The 21309-nt window shown below is 36.8% G+C and overlaps 1 protein-coding gene across 1 annotated transcript in view; it reads right to left on the bottom strand.

The window, feature by feature from the left end:
* Positions 1-2536: 2536 nt before the first annotated feature.
* Positions 2537-21309, bottom strand: part of ERMP1 (endoplasmic reticulum metallopeptidase 1) — a 52278-nt gene continuing 33505 nt past the window's right edge. The window contains exons 14-15 of the mRNA XM_036856242.1: positions 6144-6307; positions 2537-6018 (exon numbers count right to left, since the gene is read on the bottom strand). Coding sequence (XP_036712137.1) covers positions 5854-6018; positions 6144-6307 — 329 coding nt within the window. The 3' untranslated portion in view covers positions 2537-5853. The remainder of the gene's footprint in view (positions 6019-6143; positions 6308-21309) is intronic.

The raw sequence follows: 21309 nt of genomic DNA, 5'->3' as shown, positions 1-21309 counted from the left end.
AAATTAACAGCAAAAAGTATATGTATTGAAAGTCATAAAAATATTCTTTTCATTATATAATTCTATCTTAGAATTTTCCTTATGAAATAACTAGAAATTTAGATTTAAAATGTGTATGCAGAATTATTTAGAAAAGGAGCATCAAGAGTTGGCAGCATCCTAGATGCCTGGCAATAAATAGGCAATTGGAACAGACAGTCCATATTGATGACATGGAAAATATTCAAAATATAATGAAAAAATGATATAAAATTACACATACCAGAGGAAACTAGTCATCTCTAACACATGCGACTAAAATAATAGGTGGAATTTTGACTTTTTCTTTTCCTAAATCTGCTTTCTGTCTCTGAATTTGCCTGTTCTGGACATTTCATATAAATGGACTTATATAATATGTGCCTTTTTCTGTCTGGCTTTCACTTAGCATGAGGTTTCCAACTTTGTATATTAGTAGTTCATTCCTTTTTAAGGCTGAATAATACGTTTTATGGATATACTAAATGTTTATACATTCATCAGTTGAGGGACATTTGGGTGGTTTCCACTTTTTGACCATCATTAATAACGAACATTGATGTACAAGTTTCTGTGTGGACGTGTGTTTTCAGTTCTCTCTAGCAGTGGAAATGCTGGGTCATATAACTGGTTAGTTTTTTTGAGGCAATGCCTAACTGTATTACAAAGTGCCTGTGCCTTTTTTTTTTTTTTTTTTTAACATTTCCACTAGCAGTGGAGGAGGGTTCTGGTTTCTACTATCAGCACATGTTATTGTCTGTATTTTTGGTTATAGTCATCTAAGTTATGTATGAAGTGGTATCTTATGGTTTAGATTTACATTTCCCTGATGGCTAAATAATGTTTTTTCATATGATTATTAGCCATTCACATCTCTCAGGAGAAAAATATGTATTCACATCCTTTGTGCATTTCACAAATGGGTCATTTATTGTTGGTTTGCAAGAGACCTTTATATATTCTGGATACTAGACTTATCAGATATGATTTGCAAATATTTTCTCATTCTGAGAGCTTTTCACTTTTATGATACTGTCTTGAGGCAAAGAAGTTTTTCATTTTGGTGAAGTCCAACAATTTTTCTTTGGTTGCTTGAGCTTTTGGGTGTCATATCCAAGAAACCATTGCCTAATCCTAGGTTATGAAGATTTATGCCTGTGTTTTCTAATGAGAGTTTTATATTTTAGCACCTGCATTTAGGTCTTTGATCCATTTTGAGTTAATTTTTGTATATGGTATGAAGTAAGAGGTCTATAACTTTGTTCTTTCGTATGTGAATATTCAGTTGTTCCAGCACCATACACTGAAAAGATTTTTTTCCTATTTGAATTGTCGAAAATCAATTGACTAGAAATGTATGGGTTTATTTCTGAGACTGTCAGTTGTATTACATTGATCTCTGGGGTCTTTCCTTAATGCCAGTACCACATCGTCTTGATTACTGTTGCTCTTTAGTAGGAGATTTTGAATGTGTGAGTAAGTCATAAGAAGTTTGGTTTTTTTCAGGACCATTTTGGCTCTTCTGGGTCCTGTGCATTTCCATTTGAATTTTAGAATCAGCTTGTCAATTTCCGTGCACACACACACAAGGCAGCTAGGATTTTGATAAGGATTGTATTCAGATGAATTTGGAGAATATTGCCGTCTTGATAATATGCTTTCCAGTCCATGAACATGGGGTGTTTTTCCAGTTATTCATGTCTTCAGTTTCTTTTAGTGTTTTATAGGTACTTTTGTTAAGCTTATTAGTATTTTATTCTTCTTGATGCTATTGAAAATAGAATTGTTTTATTTTTGGATTGTTCTTTGTTAGTATATAAAAATACTATGCTGTAATTGGATCCTACAGCACTGCTGAATTCATTTACTATTGGGTTGGCCAAAAAGTTCGTTCAGGTTTTTTGTAAGATCTTTAGGGAAAAACCAAAATGAACTTTTTGGCTGACCCAATATAGTTTTTTGTGTGGACTCTTTAGGATTTTCTGTATAGAAGATCATGTCGTCTGCAATTAGAGCCCTGGCCAGAGCCTCCAATACAGTATTCGAGTGGCAACAGTAGATAACCTTGTCCTTCTGGCGTTAGGGGGTAAGTATTGAGTCTTTCATAAATTAGGATGTTAGCTGTTGAGTTTTTCATAGATGACCTTTATTTATCAGGTTGAGGAAGTTCCCTTCTATCATTAGTTTGTTGAGTGTTTTCTATCATAAAAAGGTGTTACTTAGTTAACAAAAAAATTTTTTGCATCTGTTGAGATGATTATACTGTAGTCCTTTATTCTAATAATCTGGTATATGACATTGGTTTTTTGAGGTGTTAAACCAACATTCCATTCCTGGTATACATCCCATTTGGTCATGGTGTAGGGCCAAATGGAGAAAAGAAATTATCAACAAACATACTTATTATATTTTTTACCAATCAATCAAATCAGGAAGTAGTGGTATCAAAAAAAGTACTGATGCACTTCAGAAATGCCCAAGATGTTTTTTCGAACAAAAACAGACATAAAGAGGCATAGATGCATTTTGGCTTTATTGGCCCTAAAAGAAGGCAAGGTGTATTTAAGAATAGAAGTTATTCGGAGGGAATTCACTTAGGAAGGGCAGTTAACTTGCACAGAGCTCTGGGAGCTCACAAGTGGTACACTGTTTGGGGACTGGTGGTGCCCCTTCCTTGTGTGAAGATTGGAATGCACAGTGGGTTACTCTCTGGCTGAAAGACCATATTTTCTTCCCTCCCTCCTATCCCTATCAATCAATCAATCAATCACTTAATGAAAGAATAGCCTTTATTTATTAATTAGCCCTTCAGTGATTTTCTTTGCCAGTGGCAATGATAAAACTGCTAAATATGCTGTAGCTCAATATTTACCAAATGATTGATTGATAGGCCATTGATTTCTGTGAAATTCAGATGCACAATTTCATTCCACAGTAAAATGGATTCCAGTTGAAGCCATGTTGAGTTCTTTGCTCACATGACCCTTTAAAACATCAATGATACCACATGAGCCATCTAGGTCTTTTTAACAGCTTTAAAAGGCTCTGTACCCTTCAAATATGGGGGCTACAGGAAAACAAAATAAAGATCTGTTTCTCTGTTAAAGATACTAAAACTCATATGTTAAAAAGTTTATTTCAGTTAAATTGTAAGGCAATAATTAATCCTTAGCAAACCAGTGAAAAGAAATAGACATAATCATTTTTTCTATAGCTTCCTGAGTCAGCAGTCTGGCTACGTAAGTAGTGGCTCCCTCAGTAGTGACATTTTAGGAGTCCTGTCGTGCTTATTTACATCTGCTAAAGTGTGGAAACAGAAATACTTCATGCAACATCTTAGGTCAGACACAATGTAAATTTTAAGGATTTCTTCAAAATCGCAACCCTTCATACTTTCCCTGAACGTGCCGTACTGTACATTTTAAATTCTGCAAGAAATGCATTAGAATTTGAAAAGACCCTTTTAGAAACGAGTTATTCACATCAGATACTCAAAAAACTAACAAGTTCTTTAATCTCAGAGATTGTTGATCTGACAGTGTTCTTAACAGAGCCATGAATATTGTGTATAATTACTTAACCACTTTTGGCATTAAAACAGTCCCCCAGAATATTAAGCATGCCGTGAGACTAGTGAGCATTTGTACGATAATCAGAGCTTTATAATGCCAAAGAAAACCAAAACAAGAGAGAATTGTTCGCATAGGAAAATAACTCAAAGGCAAAAAGAAAACCGTGATTATTACTGAAAAGGAGTAACAACAGGGAACTATTTGTTTCTCATGTAATGTCCTTCAATACTTGTGATTTTGCTTTTCTTTTTCCTATAAATAATTTCCATTAATCTATTTCAGATTAACCACAGGAACAGAAAATATGCCTGTATTTTGAAATGTGTTTAGATACGTTTTTTTCTCCACAATTGTTGAGTCTATAAAAGCTTATAAACACTGCAAACCTTATGTGTACTACCTGACACGTGAAGCACCCAAGACTAGTGATACAGCTGACCCTTGAACAACATGGGTTTGAATGGTACAGATCCAATTATACAGATTATTTTCATTAAATGGGTATTACAGTACTACATGATCCGTGGTTGGTTGAATCCATGGCTGTAGAACCTTGGATACAGAGGTATGACTGTAAAGTTATATGCAAATTTTCAACTGCACAGTGGTCAGCACCCCATATCCCCGTGTTGTTCAAGGGTCAACTCTATATGGTTCCTACAAAGTCCAGGAAAAGCAATGGTTCCGGTGTCCATGCATGTGACTGACAGCATGTTACCATTCAGCTCTGGCTGCAACCCTGCTGTCTGTGTGGGCTCGGTCAGCTTTTAAGGAGTCACAAATTAGGCAGGCAGTATGAGGCAGAAAGCACTAGCAGCTTCAAGAAGTATTTTCTTCAACAATGCACACTTACTATGCTCCTTCTGTTCAGGCAGATCCGAGTGCCACTTTTTTTGTTTTACTATGGCTTTTCTTTAAAATGTTTTTTTTTGGCCTAGGCTTGCTAAATGCAAAAATTGTCTTTTTACATTTTTAATGGAAAAAAGAAAGCTAGCGGAATTTACCACTGCTCTAACTAAACTCTTCCACTGCTGGAGCCAGGAAGCCAAGAGCCATCTTCCTCAACATGAAAAGTACCTCTAAGTCCTAGAGCTGCCATCATGTAGGATCTGAACACCAACAACTATAAGCACAGTTACAGAAGGACATTCCAGTACAAGCCACAGCCTCAAGTCTCAGGAAAGCCAGCTCTGCTGACCACAGTAAGTTAGTGAGAAACTAATCTGTTCAACTGGCTGGAAAACAGACAAAAATAAGGACCCAGTGCATCAATAAAATTATGCCCTAAAGGATTAACCTTGGATAACAGAAGACTCCTAAAAAATGAGAATAAATATAAAATGCCCAGCCACTCCCAACCCCACTCTCCTCCCACCCCAGAATAGCCACCATGGCAACTAGTGCTCTGAAGAAGGAAGTTAACGTCATATACTTGCACAAACAATATTCTAAACCAAAAGAGCCTGTGAAACTCAGAGGGAAAGGTAACTAGACAAATGCTCTTCTCACAATGGTGAGGTGTGGAGAGGAGGAAAAGAGATGTTTCAGAGGGAAACAGGCATTGAAAACAACCACAGAAAAGCATTACAATGATGGAGCTCAGGGACCACTTGTCAGAAGGACAGGAGTCACCAACTCACACAGGTTTCCACATCAGAGGACGGGGGCTTCAGAGATGCAAAGCACACTGAAGGCTGCATGCAGAAGCAGAGCTCTTGGCACAGGCTGGGGCCTCAAAAGCCCAATGGTTCTTCCCCAGTCTTTACCGCAGTTGCTTTCTAATGACCTACAGAGTTAGGTCTCAAGGGGAATCATTACTGTGAATGATATTTAACCTACCATCCAATGACACAAAAAAAATAGTCTTGGGCTTTAACTGGAAATGTCATTTGTCTCATTAACAGTGGATTTACATACAGTACCTTCTGCATCTTTCATGATCCTAAGGGGACAACTATTAAAGTGGTTTGTTGGCTTTCGTCCGTAAGGTCATATAAAATGACATATGTAGGTAGTGGCAATACCCACATGTGCTTAAGTGCCAGAAAACTGGTATTTTCAAGTGTCAGAAGGGCCATGCACACTACACCACAGCATAACCATTACAGACAGTGCTGGGCTCTGAAGAGTGTTAGCCCACAAAGCTCTTTGAACATATGCTCATTAATTCATTGGCTTACATACCAACATCCATGAAACACAAGGAGAAACCGTGCCACGTGGAGTATCCCACTGGGCATGTACTTAGAGCTCATCCACAAGACTAAAACACAAAGAGATTGTAGGTGCACACCCAGGCAGAGGGAAATGTCCAATCTGGGAACTTCTCTTTCAGAGCATCCAGCTGGGAGGATCTCTTGTCATCCCCAGAAAGATAGTGGGCAGCAATGGCCACAGTGACCACTCCTTCAGGCTGTTCTTCCAAGACCTGGAGGAGAAAATTAGTTACTTCTCTACTTCTAGGAAGGCAGAACACTGACTGATCCCAAGGTTCTTGCCAAATACCACCTGGAAACCTGATCAGTAATACCAGCAATGCTGGGAAGTTCCCACCTGTACTTCTATCCAGAACTGCCATGCAGAGGCCTGGAGTCCATGGGAATAGAATACAAAGTAGTCCCCTCCTTTACTCGTGACTGGGGTGCCATTGCCAAGAGACCACTGAGAAAGTGTAGACCCTTTGTGGGTTCGAACGTAGAATGACATATGGCTTGGTCCTGTATGATAAGAGGAAGGAAGAATAGTTAAAACAATCTTTGAAAAAGCAACAAGAAAAGAAACCCACCACCCAAACCAGACTACGAAGTTCATGCTTTATATCACTCTTAAGACACTCAGTACAAACCTAAAAAAGGTCTGCCAGGTTGGATGTTCAGTGTGTATCAACAAAGGTAAGTAATGAGGTGCAGCAGAAAAGTTATAATGAGAAAACCTGTTTACATCTCGGTCTGGTCATTTAAACATGCAAGAACCTTACCACTCATGAGCCCTTCTTCAGAAATCTAGAGAATAAGCTTCATCTAACCCAAGAGATAACTGCAAAAACTAAAGCAAAAGAACTGACGGTGAGGATTTTACTATATCCACATACATTATTAAGACAAATACTGAGGTGAGGGTGGAAGACTAATGGGCAAATGTTGCATGTAACAAACACAGAGGGAAAGGGCAAAGCAGATAATCAAACTGTTGTATAAGCTAATAGAGTTAAAGAATATAATTAAACACTGACACACAGATAGTAAAAGGTTAAATAACAGGCAATCAAAACAAAAATATAAACCTTACATGCCAGAAACTACTTTTTTAAAGAGCAAAGATAGCACATCATAGAAAAAAATACAGCAGATAAAACACACGTAATTATAAATATTGTGTGAAAGTTGAGACCAAAAGTATTATAGTTACACAGTAAAAATAAATGTGAAAAGACCTAACCCAGCTGCTAAAAGAAAAAAAAGTTTAACTTAGCTTACAAAGCTAGACCTAATCACATACTGTATTCCAAGAAACATAAAGAGATTCAGGAAGGGTAAAAATAAAGGTTATTTCAGGCAAGTGGACAGAGTTTTTAAAAAGACAAGAAACATTATTACAGGTAAAACTAGAAATCAATGAAATAGAATAGAAGAAATAGACCTAATAATCAAAAATCTGTTATTTTTTTAAATTAACAAGACAACCACTAATTAACCTGATTGGAAAAGAGACAGAGGGAAAGGAGAGTGGAGCAGAGAAAACAAGTATACACAAAGAGAAATAAGAAAAGTAAGCAGAGGTTGTTTAAAAAATCACACATAATCACGCTGCCGCCCTCTGTAAGTTTGAAAACCCACATGAAATGGATATTCTGCTAGGGAAATACAGATTATCAAAACTGATAAGAGATAATAAAGCTAAAGCAGAGATAATAAAGCTAAAGCAAACCAATTTCCCTAGAAAAATTATTAAGAAACTACCCTAAGAAAAAGCACCAGGCCCAGGTGGTTTTAGAGAGGAATTCAAGCCAACTTTTCAACAAAATAGTTCTAATGCACCATAAACTGTTGCAAGAAAATGAAAATTAAGGAAAACTTACCAACTGTTTTTATGATGTGTAACATTCAATACATTAATGATGTATATACCTAAATCTGATAAGGACAGTACCCGCCCACCCCCCCAAAAAAAACCCCATACAACACAAACCAGTATCACTCATGAACACTGATGCGGAATTTCTAAATAATATATTTGCAAACAAATCCAACATCACGTTAAGAAAATAATAGCCTATGTATGACCTGGTAGGATACACCATTTATTAAAAGACCCAAGGAAGAAAAATCCCGTCATTAGTTTTATAATGCTAAAAAAGCTTTTCACAAAATTAAAATCCATTCCTTAAAAAAACATTCAAGGAATGACAAGTGATGAATGCTTGTTTAACATGATAAAAAAATATATACCTTAGCCCCAACGTCAATATCTTACATAATAGGAAAACACTAGAGACCTTGGTTCTAATATCAAGAACAAGGTAAGGATGCTCACCATCTCCGCAACTGTTCTATCCTATGCTAGAAATATTAGTTATTTAGACAAATCAATTAGAGGCATAAGAGTTCGTAAAGGAAAATTATTTGCAGATGATATACAGTAGTAAACTATACACCTGAGGTCTGTATTTGTATGGCTCTCGGGCTAAGAATGGTTTTTACGTTTTTAAAGAGTGGTTAACAAACAAACAAAAGAATATCATGGAGACATATGGCGAAGCCTAAAATACTATCTGGCCCTTTAAATTTTGGCAATTCCTGGTATACCTGGTGAACCCTAGTATCAGTGATTAACTAAAACAAGAAGATTCAGTAAGGTAGCAAGATATAAAATGACATACAGAAGTCAACTGCCTTCATACATAAAAAATATAGCCAGTTTGAGGACATAGTGATAGAGAAAATCCCAATGATAGTAGCAACAAAACCTTTATGGCACTCCTGAAAGACACGAAAGTAGAACTGATCCAACAAATGCAAAGACATTTCCAGGTTCATGGATAGGGTGATTCAACATTATATGTCAGGTCTCCTGAATTTATAAATTTATTATGATACTCCCCTAAATACCAATTAGCAATATGTTTTATATTAGATGATACTAAAGTTCTAAATACTAAAATTATGGAAAAATAAGCATGCAAAAAAATGGCAAGGAAGATTCTAAAAAACAAAAACTACAAAGGATCTTAACCCTCCCAATCATTAAATTATAAAGCTTCTATAATTAAAAGTGTGGTAACTGGTGCACAAACAGACCTGCACACATAACGTCAAAAAATAATTTTTAAAAAAAATGATTTCTTGACATTTGTAATCACAAAACACAGGGCAGTAGGTGTGCAACCTGCCTGCCAGGAATCTGAATTTTACTGGAATTCTCCAAATGGTGCATAAAGGATAGAAAAAGGTTTGAATTTTTCTGTGCTTCCTTTTTATAGGCTGGCATTTAAATAAAATAAAAAATTATTGGCATGAAGAAGAAAACCAATTAGTGCAAAATAAATTTATTTCTAATTAAAATTTTAAAGCCTAGAAAACAGAAGTATTCACCTTCAGAAGTGTCAGCTAAGGCACTTACTTCCCATAAGTGCTTCATCCCACTGGTTAACTACCAAATATTATTATTTCACTACTACCATCTTGTGTCCTCCAGCTTCCCTCGCTTACAAGATTTTCAAGTCCCTGCTGTGTTAAACTGAATGGAAATACAAAAACCAAACAAGCTACTTGTAGAAGAGAAAGTTAAGTAAAAAGTGGGCAAAGCTGAGGTATATACAGTCAAGTAATTTTGTGTATGGTGTTTGGTAGTGTTCTAATTTCATTCTTTTGCATGTAGCTGTCCAGTTTTCCCAGCACCACTTATTGAAGAGGCTGTCTTTTCTCCACTGTATGCTCTTGCCTCCTTTGTCATAAATTAGGTGCCCATATGTGCATAGGTTTATCTCTGGGGCTTTCTATCCTGTACCATTGATCTATATTTCTGTTTTTGTGCCAGTACCATACTTATACAGTCAAATAATTTTTGACAAGGGCACCAAAGCAATTCAGTGAGCAAAGTCTTTTCAACAGATGGTGCTAGAACAACTGGATATCCATAAAGGAAAAAGGACCTTGACCTCTACCTCACACCATATACAAAAAACTAACTCAAGGTGCATCCCAGGCCTAAACATAAAAGCTTAAAGCTATAAAGTTTCTAAAAGAAAAAGTCTAAATTCATGATCTCTGGGTAGGCAAGCTTTTTTGGAAGACACATAACGCATTAATCCTGAAAGAAAAACCTGATAAAATGGACTTCATAAAAATTTAAAACTTCTTCACATCAGAAGACATCATTAAGAAAATGAGTGGGCAAGAAATCTTGATAACACTATAGTTATCTGATAAAGGATTTTATCTAGAATGTATGAACTCCTGTAAGACAACAAGCTCAGTTTTTAAAAGGGAAAAAGACATGAGGAAACAGCAGATGAATGGCCAGTAAGCACTTAGAAAAGTGTTCCACATCTTAATTATCAGAGGAATGCAAGAGGTACTACTACTAAACACCCACAAGAAATGATAAAATGAAAAAAAAACAGTAAATTCTGATGAGAATGTGGAGTAACTGGAACTCTCGTATACTACTGGTGGGAGTGAAAAATGGAAAAAAACAATTTTAAAAAGTTAAACGTCTGTCCTATGAACCAAACAATTCCACTCTTAGACATTTATCCAAGAGAAGTGGAAAACATATATTCCCAAAAAGCTTTGTACAAGAATGTTCATAATAGCTTTATTCATATTAGCCCCAAACTGGAAACTGCCCAGGTGTCCATCAACAGGAGAATGATAAGCTGTCGTATAGTCATGCACTGAATACTACTCAGCAATGAATAGGAACAAAATAGTGATACTCAAAAGCAACACAGCTCAATCTCAAACACATTATGCTTAATGACCAGACACAGAATATTACATACTGGACGATTCCATGTATATGAAGTTTAAGAATGGGCAAATCAAGTCTGTCAATGTAGGAATCAGAAAGTTGCTTCTCCAGGGCAGGGAGACTTGAGTGTAAGGGAACTTTCTGGGGTGATGGAAATGTTTTGTGTTTTGATAGTGGTTACATGGGTATATGTATGCTTTTATCAAAACTAATGGAACTGTATAAGATCTGGACATGTCAATGTATGTAAATTAGGCCTTAAAAGATATACATATATATATATATATGAATGAATAAAAATAAGGAAGGGGGAAAGTTACGTATGAAGATACTTTTCACTCATAAAATCCTGGGCAACTTTCTATCAACCTTTTTTTTTTTTTAAGTTAATTTATTTTTGGCTGCATCGGGTCTTCGTTGCTGCATGCGGGCTTTCTCTAGTTGTGGTGAGCAGGGGCTGTTCTTTGCAGTGCGTGGGCTTCTCATTGTGGTGGCTTCTCTTGTTGCAGAGCATGGGCTCTAGGTGTGCGGGCTTCAGTAGTTGTGGCACACGGCTCAGTACCTGTGGCTTGCAGGCTTAGTTGCTCTGCGGCACATGGGATCTTCCTGGACCAGGGCTCAAACCCATGTCCCCTGCACTGGCAGGTGGATTCTTAACCACTGCACCACCAGGGAAGTACCTCAACCTTTTTTTTTAAACTCAGTAATTAAAGTACAGCGTGAACAGTAGCAGGAACTTTTAAAAATGAACTTCCTGTATTAGGGTTCTCTAGAGAAACAGAATAGGATGTGTGGAGAAAGAGAAAGAGAATTATTTTACAGAACTGGCTCATGTAATTGTAGAGGCTGGCAAATCCAAAATCTGCAGTAGGGGCTGGCAGGCTGGAGACTCAGGAAAGAGCTGAATTTGAATTCCTAGGCTGTGCTGGCAAGACTCCCCCTCCTTGGAGGAGGAGAGTCTTTTTTTTAAGGCCTTCAACTGATTGGATGAAGCCCACCACATTATGGAGAACAGTCTGCTCTACTCAGAATTTACTGATTTAAATTAAATGTCAATCCCATCCAAAAAATACCATCACTGGAAACACCTAGTATGGTGTTTGCTCACATATCTGGGTACCATCTTAAAAAGAAAAAAGCTGACAAATTTAATTTAACTCAACACATTTGAGTGCCCATTATGTGTCAGTGATTTCACTGGGCACCAAGAACAGAAAGATAAGAATCCACCCATGTCTGCCTCCCTTGAATTCTAGTGGAAAATACAGACATGAACTAAATAATCATGATACAAGGAGGTCAGCGCTACAATCAAGATATGTACAAAGGAAAGAAAAAGGATAGCAGTTGCTTAGTCTGTTGGAGAAGATGGGAGAGAAAGGTCAGCGTAATCTTGGCATTTTGCCAAGGGGAGAAACACAGAGTTTGGGTGGGAGGTAGTAGCAAGAAAATCTCTCTCTCACCAGGAGTGAGTATGTGTTTGACTGGACAGAAAGGGGCAGTTGGATGTAGCTAAGGAATGCATCAAGGGAAGTGCTGAAAAAAGTTTAAATGGGTACCTGGGCCAAACTACCAAAGACCAAACATGCTTTGCCAAAGAATTTGCATGTATTCTGCAGCAACAGGAAATCATTAAAAGTTCTTTAAGCAGGAAAGTGATGTGATCAAATGTATTTTTGAAAAATAATATTAGAGACAAGACTCAGAAGCCAGAACACCAGTTGAGAAGCTCAAGGAGCTAACTACTAGTTTTAAACATAGTAAATATACCAAGAAAGGTAAATAAAGTCACACTGTCTACTAATGCCAGGCCAAATGCTGTTTTGGATCTACCTGACAACTAATATCTGACACTAAAAGTTTTTCAATAAAGCTCCTTAAAAATTATAATCTGCCTCAATTTGTTTTTAGAAACACTATAAGCTCTCAAGTTGCTGGTCATGATAATAAATCTGAGGGGAAAAAAGCTCACATGCAACATACTATAAAGTTTAAGAAGTGAAAGAGAAAGAAGAAAAACAAAACTCTTGTCTGACTTACCCACTGCTTCAAAGGTCAACTTTACAGAATCCCAGGGAGGGAAGAATTGGGAATATTACATTATAAAGCATCTGTACTACCCATGAAGCAGTATAGTGTTATTTAAAGTAAACTTATTGAAAGCTCTAAACCACTTAAAATAATTTTTAACAAGTATAATCAAAATGCTAATATATCAGTTTTATCAAACAAGTATAATTGCTATGTGCCTAAAAAGCAGACCAAAATAGGTGAGGCAAAAACTGACAGAATGGAAAGAGAAAAAGACAAATTCACCATTATAGTTGGAGACTTCAACAACACTTTACAGTAACTGACAAATCCAGCAGGCAGAAAATCAGTAAGGGTATATAGTTGAACTAAAACACCACCATCAAAAACATTCATAGAACTTCATCCAAAACCAGAATACACATTCTTTTCAAGCTCACATGGAACATTCACCAAGAGAGACCATATCCTGCACCATAAAACACACCTCAACAAATTTAGAATAGAAATCATATAAAGTATGCTCTCAGACTACAATGAAATTTTAGAAATATTGAAAAACAGCTGGAAAATCCAAAATATTTGAAGATTAAAGAACATACTTCTAAATAACAAATGAGTCAAAGAAGCCTCAAGAGAAATTTTTAAGTAAATTGAACTAAAATTTTAAATTTGTGAGATGCAGCCAAAATAGAGCTTAGGGGGAAAAAATATAGCATTGAATGCATACATTAGAAAAGATGATCTAAAGTCAATAATCTAAGCTTCCACTTTAATAAGCTAGAAAAAGAAGAGTATTTAAATCCAAACTAAGTAGAAAAAAAGAAATACTTAAAAATAGAGCAGAAATTAATGAAATTGAAATAGGAAGTCAATAGAGAAAATCAATAGAACCAAAAACTGGTTCTTTGAAAAGATCAATAAAATTGATAAACCTCTAGCCAAGCTAAGAGAAAAAGAGAGAAGACACAGATTACTAATCTCAGAAATGAAAGAGGTGACATCACTACAGATCCCATGGGCAGTAAAAGGATAACAAAAGAATATTATGAACACTGTAGGCCCCGAAATTTGAAAACCCAGATGAAACAGACCAATTCCTTCAAAGACACAACCTGCCAATACACACACAAGAAGAAACAGACAATCTGAAATAGTCCTTTATTTATTAAACAAAATTGAATCAATAATTAATGACCTTCCAAAACAGAAAGAACCAGGCCCAGATGGGTTTGCTAGTGCATTCCACCAAACATTTAAGGAAGAAATTATACAAACTCTCTACAATCTCCTCCAGAAGAATACAGAAGCAGAAGGAACACTTTCTAACTAATTCTGTGAGGCCAGCATTACTCTTAACACCAAAACCACACAAAGACATTACAGGAAAACTTAAAGATTAGTACTCCTTCATGAACACAGACGTAAAAATCCTCAACATAATATTAGAAAATCAAATCCAACAACGTACAAGAAGAATTATACACTATGACCAAGTAGAATTTATTCCAGGTATGTGAGATTGGTTCAACATTTAAAAATCAAGTAATGTAATGCATGATATCAACATGCTAAAGAAGAAAAACCACATGATCATATCAAAAGACAGAAAAGTATTTGACATAATCCAACATTCATTCAGAATAAAACTCTTAGCAAACTAAAAATAGATGGGAACTTCCCCAACCTGATCTGAAGAACATCTACAAAAAACCTACAGCTAACATCATACTCAGTTGGTAAGAAAGCTTTCCCATTAAGATCAGGAACAAGGCAAGGATGACCCCTCTCACCACTCATTTTTAAAATCATACTGGAAGTCCTAGCTAATGCCATGAGATAAGAAAAGGAAATAAAAAGTATAAAGATTGGAAAGGAAGAAATAAAACTGTCTTTGTTTGCAAATGACATGATCATCTAGGTAGAAAATCCAGAAGAATCAACTAAAAAAAATCCTGGAACTAATAAACAATTATAGCAAGGTTGCAGGATACAAGGTTAACATACAAAAGTTAATTGCTTTCCTATATACCAGCAATGAACAATACTATTTACATTAGCACCTCAAAAACGACATACTTAGGTATAAATCTCACAAAATATGTACAAGATCTGTATGAGCAAAACTGTGAAACTACAAAAAAAAAATCAAATAAGATACAAATAAATGGAGAGGCATTCCATGTCATGGATAGGAAGAGTCAATAATGATGTCATTTTCCCAAACTTGATCCACAGGTTCAATGCAATTCCAATCAAAATCCCAAAAAGTTATTTTGTGGGTACTGACAAACTGATATATGGAAAGACAAAAGACAAGCAATAGTCAGTATACTGAAGAGAAATAAAGTCGGAAGACTGATATACCCAACTTCAAGAAATACTGTAAAGTTAAAGAGATCAAGACAGTGCAGTAATGGGAAAAGAATAGAGAAATAGATGAGTAGAACAAAATACAGAGCCCAGAAATAGCCCCACACAAATATAGTCAACTGATCTTTGACAAAGAAAGAAAGGCAACTCAGTGGAGACAGGATAGTCTTCAACAAATGGTACTGAACAACTGGAAATCCACATGCAAAAAAATGAATCTAGACACAGACCTTATACCTTTCACAAAAATTAATTCAAAATATATCACACACCTAAGTGTAAAAGGCAGAATTTTAAAACTTCTAGAAGGTAACATTAGAGAAAATCTAGACACCCTGGGTTTGGCAATGATTTTTAGACACAACACCAAAAGCATGTTCCATAAAACAAAAGTGATTAAGTTGGACTTCAATAAATTAAAACACTTATGCTCTATAAAAAACACTGTTAAGATATGAAAATACAAGCCAAACTGGGAGAAAGTATTTGTAAAACACTTACATGATAAAGGACTTATACCCATATATACAAAAAACTCTTAAATATCAACAATAAGAAAACAAAATTAATAAACAGACAAAAAGATCTGAATAGACACCTTACCAAAGAAGTTATACAGATGGCAAATAAGTATGAAAAGCTGCTCAACATCATATGTCATTAGGGAATTGCAAATTAAAACAATAATAAGATACCACTACGTATCTATAAGAATGACTAGAATCCGAGATTGGTTCAAGATGGCGGAGTAGAAGGACGTGTTCTCACTCCCTCTTGTGAGAGCACCGGGGTCACAGCTAACTGCTGAAGTCGTCGACAGGAGGACACTGGAACTCACCAAAAAGGACACCCCACATCCAAAGACAAAGGAGAAGCCACAATGAGATGGTAGGAGGGGTGCAATCACAATAAAATCAAATCCCATAACTGCTGGGTGGGTGACTCACAAGCTGCAGAACACTTATACCACAGAAGTCCACCCACTGGAGTGAAGGTTCTGAGTCCCACGTCAGGCTTCCCAACCTGGGGGTCTGGCAACAGGAGGAGGAATTCCTAGAGAATCAGACTTTGAAGGCTAGCGAGATTTGACTGCAGGACTTCGACAGGACTGGGGGAAACAGAGACTCCACTCTTGGAGGGCACACACAAAGTAGTGTGCGCATTGGGACCCAGGGGGAGGAGCAGTGACCCCCACGGGAGACTGAACCAGACCTACCTGCTAGTGTTGGAGGGTCTCCTGCAGAGGCGGGGGTTGGCTGTGTCTCACCATGAGCACAAGAACACTGGCAGTGGAAGTTCTGGGAAGTACTCCTTAGCGTGAGCCCTCCCAGAGTCCGCCATTAGCCCCACCAAAGAGCCCAGGTAGTCTCCAGTGTTGGGTCGCCTCAGGCCAAACAACCAACAGGGAGGGAACCCAGCCCCACCCATCAGCAGACAAACTGATTAGTTTTACTGAGCTCTGCCCACCACCAGTCCCTCCCATCAGGAAACTTGCACAAGCCTCTTAGATAGCCTCATCCACCAGAGGGCAGACAGCAGCCTGTGGAACAAAAACCACATTCACAGAAAGACAGACAAGATGAAAAGGCAGAGGGCTATGTACCAGATGAAGGAACAAGATAAAACCCCAGAAAAACAACAAAGTGGAGATAGGCAACCTTCCAGAAAAAGAATTCAGAATAATGATAGTGAAGTTGATCCAGGCCCTTGGAAAAAGAATGGAGGCATAGATTGAGAAGATGCAAGAAATGATTAACAAAGACCTAGAAGAATTAAAGAACAAACAAACAGAGATGACCAATACAATAACTGAAATGAAAACTAGAAGGAACAATAGAATAACTGAGGCAGAAGAACGGATAAGTGACCTGGAAGACAGAATGGTAGAATTCACTGCCGCGGAACAGAATAAAGAAAAAAGAATGAAAAGAAATGAAGACAGCCTAAGAGACCTCTGGGACAACATTAAATGCAACAACATTCGCATTATAGGGGTCCCAGAAGGAGAAAAGAGAGAGAAAGGACCCAAGAAAGTATCTGAAGAGATTATAGTCGAAAACTTCCCTAACACAGGAAAGGAAATAGCCACCCAAGTCCAGGAAGCGCAGAGAGTCCCATACAGGATAAACCCAAGGAGAAACACAGTAATCAAATTGGCAAAAATTAAAGACAAAGAAAAATTATTGAAAGCAGCAAGGGAAAAACAACAAATACCATACAAGGGAACTCCCATAAGGTTAACACCTGATTTCTCAGCAGAAACTCTACAAGCCAGAAGAGAGTGGCATGACATATTTAAAGGGATGAAAGGAAAGAACCTACAACCAAGATTACTCTACCCGGCAAGGATCTCATTCAGATTTGATGGAGAAATCAAAAGCTTTACAACCAACCAAAAGCTAAGAGAATTCAGCACCACCAAACCAGCTCTACAACAAATGCTAAAGGAAGTTATCTAAGTGGGAAACACAAGGCAAGAAAAGAACCTACAAAAACAAACCCAAAACAATTAAGAAAACAGTAATAGGAACATACATATCGATAATTACCTTAAACATGAATGGATTAAATGCTCCAACCAAAAGACACAGGCTTGCTGAATGGATACAAAAACAAGACCCATATATATGCTGTCTACAAGAGACCCACTTCAGACCTAGGGACACATACAGACTGAAAGTGAGGGGATGGAAAAAGATATTCCATGCAAATGGAAATCAAAAGAAAGCTGGATAGACTTTAAAATAATGTTACAAGAGGCAAGGAAGGACACTACAAAATGATCAAGGGATCAATCCAAGAAGATATAACAATTATAAATATCTATGCACCCAACATAGGAGCACCTCAATACATATGGCAAATGCTAACAGCTATAAAAGAGGAAATCGACAGTAACACAATAATTGTGGGGGAATTTAACACCTCACTTACACCAATGGACAGATCATCCAAACAGAAAATTAATAAGGAAACACAAGCTTTAAATGACACAATAGACCAGAAAGATTTAATTGATATTTATAGGACATTCCATCCAAAAGCAGCAGATCACACTTTCTTCTCAAGTGTGTATGGAACATTCTCCAGGATAGATCACATCTTGGGTGACAAATCAAGCCTAAGTAAATTTAAGAAAATTGAAATAAATTTCAAGCATCTTTTCTGACCACAATGCTATGAGATTAGAAATCAATTACAGGAAAAAAAATGTAAAAACCACAAACACATGGAGGCTAAACAATACGTTACTAAACAACCAAGAGATCACTGAAGAAATCAAAGAGGAAATCAAAAAATACCTAGAGACAAATAACAATGAAAACACAATGATCCAAAACCCATGGGATGCAGCAAAAGCAGTTCTAAGAGGGAAGTTGATAGCAATACAAGCCTACCTCAGGAAACAAGAAACATCTCAAATAATCTAACCTTACACCTTTTAGGAACTAGAGAAAGAGGAACAAACAAAACCCAAAGTTAGCAGAAGGAAAGAAATCATAAAGATCAGAGCAGAAATAAATGAAATAGAAACAAAGAAAACAGTAGCAAAGATCAACAGAACTAAAAGCTGGTTCTTTGAGAAGATAAACAAAATTGATAAACCATTAGCCAGACTCATCAAGAAAAAGAGGGAGGGGACTCAAATCAATAAAATTAGAAATGAAAAAGGAGAAGTTACATCACACACAACAGAAATACAAAGCATCCTAAGAGACTACTACTACAAGCAACTCTATGCCAATAAAATGGACAACCTGGAAGAAATGGACAAATTCTTAGAAAGGTATAACGTTCCCAGACTGAACCAGGAAGAAATGGAAAATATGAACAGACCAGTCGCAAGTAATGAAATTGAAACTGTGATTTAAAATCTTCCAACAAACAAAAGTCCAGGACCAGATGGCTTCACAGGTGAATTCTATCAAAAATTTAGACAAGAGCTAACACCCATCCTTCTCAAACTCTTCCAAAAAATTGCAGAGAAAGGAACACTCCCAAACTCATCCTATGAGGCCACCATCACCCTGATGCCAAAATGAGACAAAGATACTACAAAAAAAGATAATTACACACCAATATCACTGATGAATATAGATGCAAAAATCCTCAACAAAATACTAGCAAACAGAATCAACAACACATTAAAAGGATCATACACCATGATCAAGTGGGATTTATCCCAGGGATGCAAGGATTCTTCAGTATACGCAAATCAGTCAATGTGATACACCATATTAACAAATTGAAGAAGAAAAACCATATGATCATCTCAATAGATGCCGAAAAAGCTTTTGACAAAATTCAACACCCATTTATGATAAAAACTCTCCAGAAAGTGGGCAAAGATGCAACCTACCTCAATATAATAAAGGCCATATATGACAAACCCAGAGCAAACATCATTCTCAATGGCGAAAAACTGAAAGCATTTCCTCTAGGATCAGGAACGAGACAAGGATATCCACTCTCACCACTATTATTCAACATAGTTCTGGAAGTCCTAGCCACGGCAATCAGAGAAGAAAAAAAAATAAAAGGAATACAAATTGGAAAAGAAGAAGTAAAACTGTCACTGTTTGCAGATGAGATGATACTATACAAAGAGAATCCTAAAGATGCCACCAGAAAACTACTAGAGCTAATCAATGAATTTGGTAAAGTTGCAGGATACAAAATTAATGCACAGAAATCTCTTGCATTCCTATATACTAATGATGAAAAATCTGAAAGAGAAATTAAGGAAACCCTCCCATTTACCATTGCAACAAAAAGAATAAAATACCTAGGAATAAGCCTACCTAGGGAGGCAAAAGACCTGTATGCAGAAAACTATAAGACACTGATGAAAGAAATTAAAGATGATACCAACAGATGGAGAGATATACCATGTTGTTGGATTGGAAGAATCAATATTATGAAATGACTATACTACCCAAAGTAATCTTCAGATTCAATGCAATCCCCATCAAATTACCAATGGCATTTTTTACAGAACTAGAACAAATAATCTTAAAATTTGTATGGAGACACAAAAGACCCCGAAAAACCAATGGAGTCTTGAGGGAATAAAACGGAGCTGGAGGAATCAGACTCCCTGACTTCAGACTATAGTGCAAAGCTACAGTAATCGAGATAATATGGTACCGGCACAAAAACAGAAATATAGATCAATGGAACAGGATAGAAAGCCCAGAGATAAACCCATGCACCTATGGTCAACTACTCTATGACAAAGGAGGCAAGGATACACAGTGGAGAAAAGACAGTCTCTTCAATAAGTGGTGCTGGGAAAACTGGACAGCTACATGTAAAAGAATGAAATTAGAACACTTCCTAACACCATACACAAAAATAAACCCAAAATGGATTAGAGACCTAAATGTGAGACCGGACACTATAAAACTCGTAGAGGAAAACATAGGAAGAACACTCTTTGACATAAATCACAGCAAGATCTTTTTTGATCCACCTCCTAGAGTAATGGAAATAAAAACAAAAATAAACAAATGGGACCTAATGAAACTTAAAAGCTTTTGCAAAGCAAAGGAAACTACAAACAAGAGGAAAAGACAACCCTCAGAATGGGAGAAAATATTTGCAAATGAATCAACGGACAAAGGATTAATCTCCAACATATATAAACAGCTCACGCAGCTCAATATTAAAAAAACAAACAACCCAATCCAAAAATGGGCAAAAGACCTAAATAGACATTTCTCCAAAGAAGACATACAGATGGCCAAGAAGCACATGAAAAGCTGCTCAACATCACTAATTATTAGAGACATGCAAATCAAAACTACAATGAGGTATCACTTCACACCAGTTAGAATGGGCATCAGCAGAAAATCTACAAACAACAAATGCTGGAGCAGGTATGGAGAAAAGGGAACCCTCTGGCACTGGTGGTGGGAATGTAAATTGATACAGCCACTATGGAGAACAGTATGGAGGTTCCTTAAAAAACTAAAAATAGAATTACCATATGACTCACCAATCCCACTACTGGGCATATATCCAAAGAAAACCATAATTCAAAAAGACACATGCACCCCAATGTTCATTGCAGCACTATTTACAATAGCCAGGTCATGGAAGCAACGTAAATGCCCATCGACAGACGAATGGATAAAGAAGATGCGGTACATATATACAATGGAATATTACTCAGCCATAAAAAGGAACGAAATTGGGTCATTTGTAGAGACGTGGATGGATCTAGGGACTGTCATACAGAGTGAAGTAAGTCAGAAAGAGAAAAACAAATATTGTATATTAACACATATATGTGGAACCTAGAAAAACGGTACAGATGAACCGGTTTGCAGGGCAGAAATTG

The sequence above is a fragment of the Balaenoptera musculus genome, chromosome 6 (genome assembly GCF_009873245.2).
Source record: "Balaenoptera musculus isolate JJ_BM4_2016_0621 chromosome 6, mBalMus1.pri.v3, whole genome shotgun sequence".
Lineage (NCBI taxonomy): Eukaryota > Metazoa > Chordata > Mammalia > Artiodactyla > Balaenopteridae > Balaenoptera > Balaenoptera musculus.
This window is presented reverse-complemented; position numbering and strand designations above follow the sequence as displayed.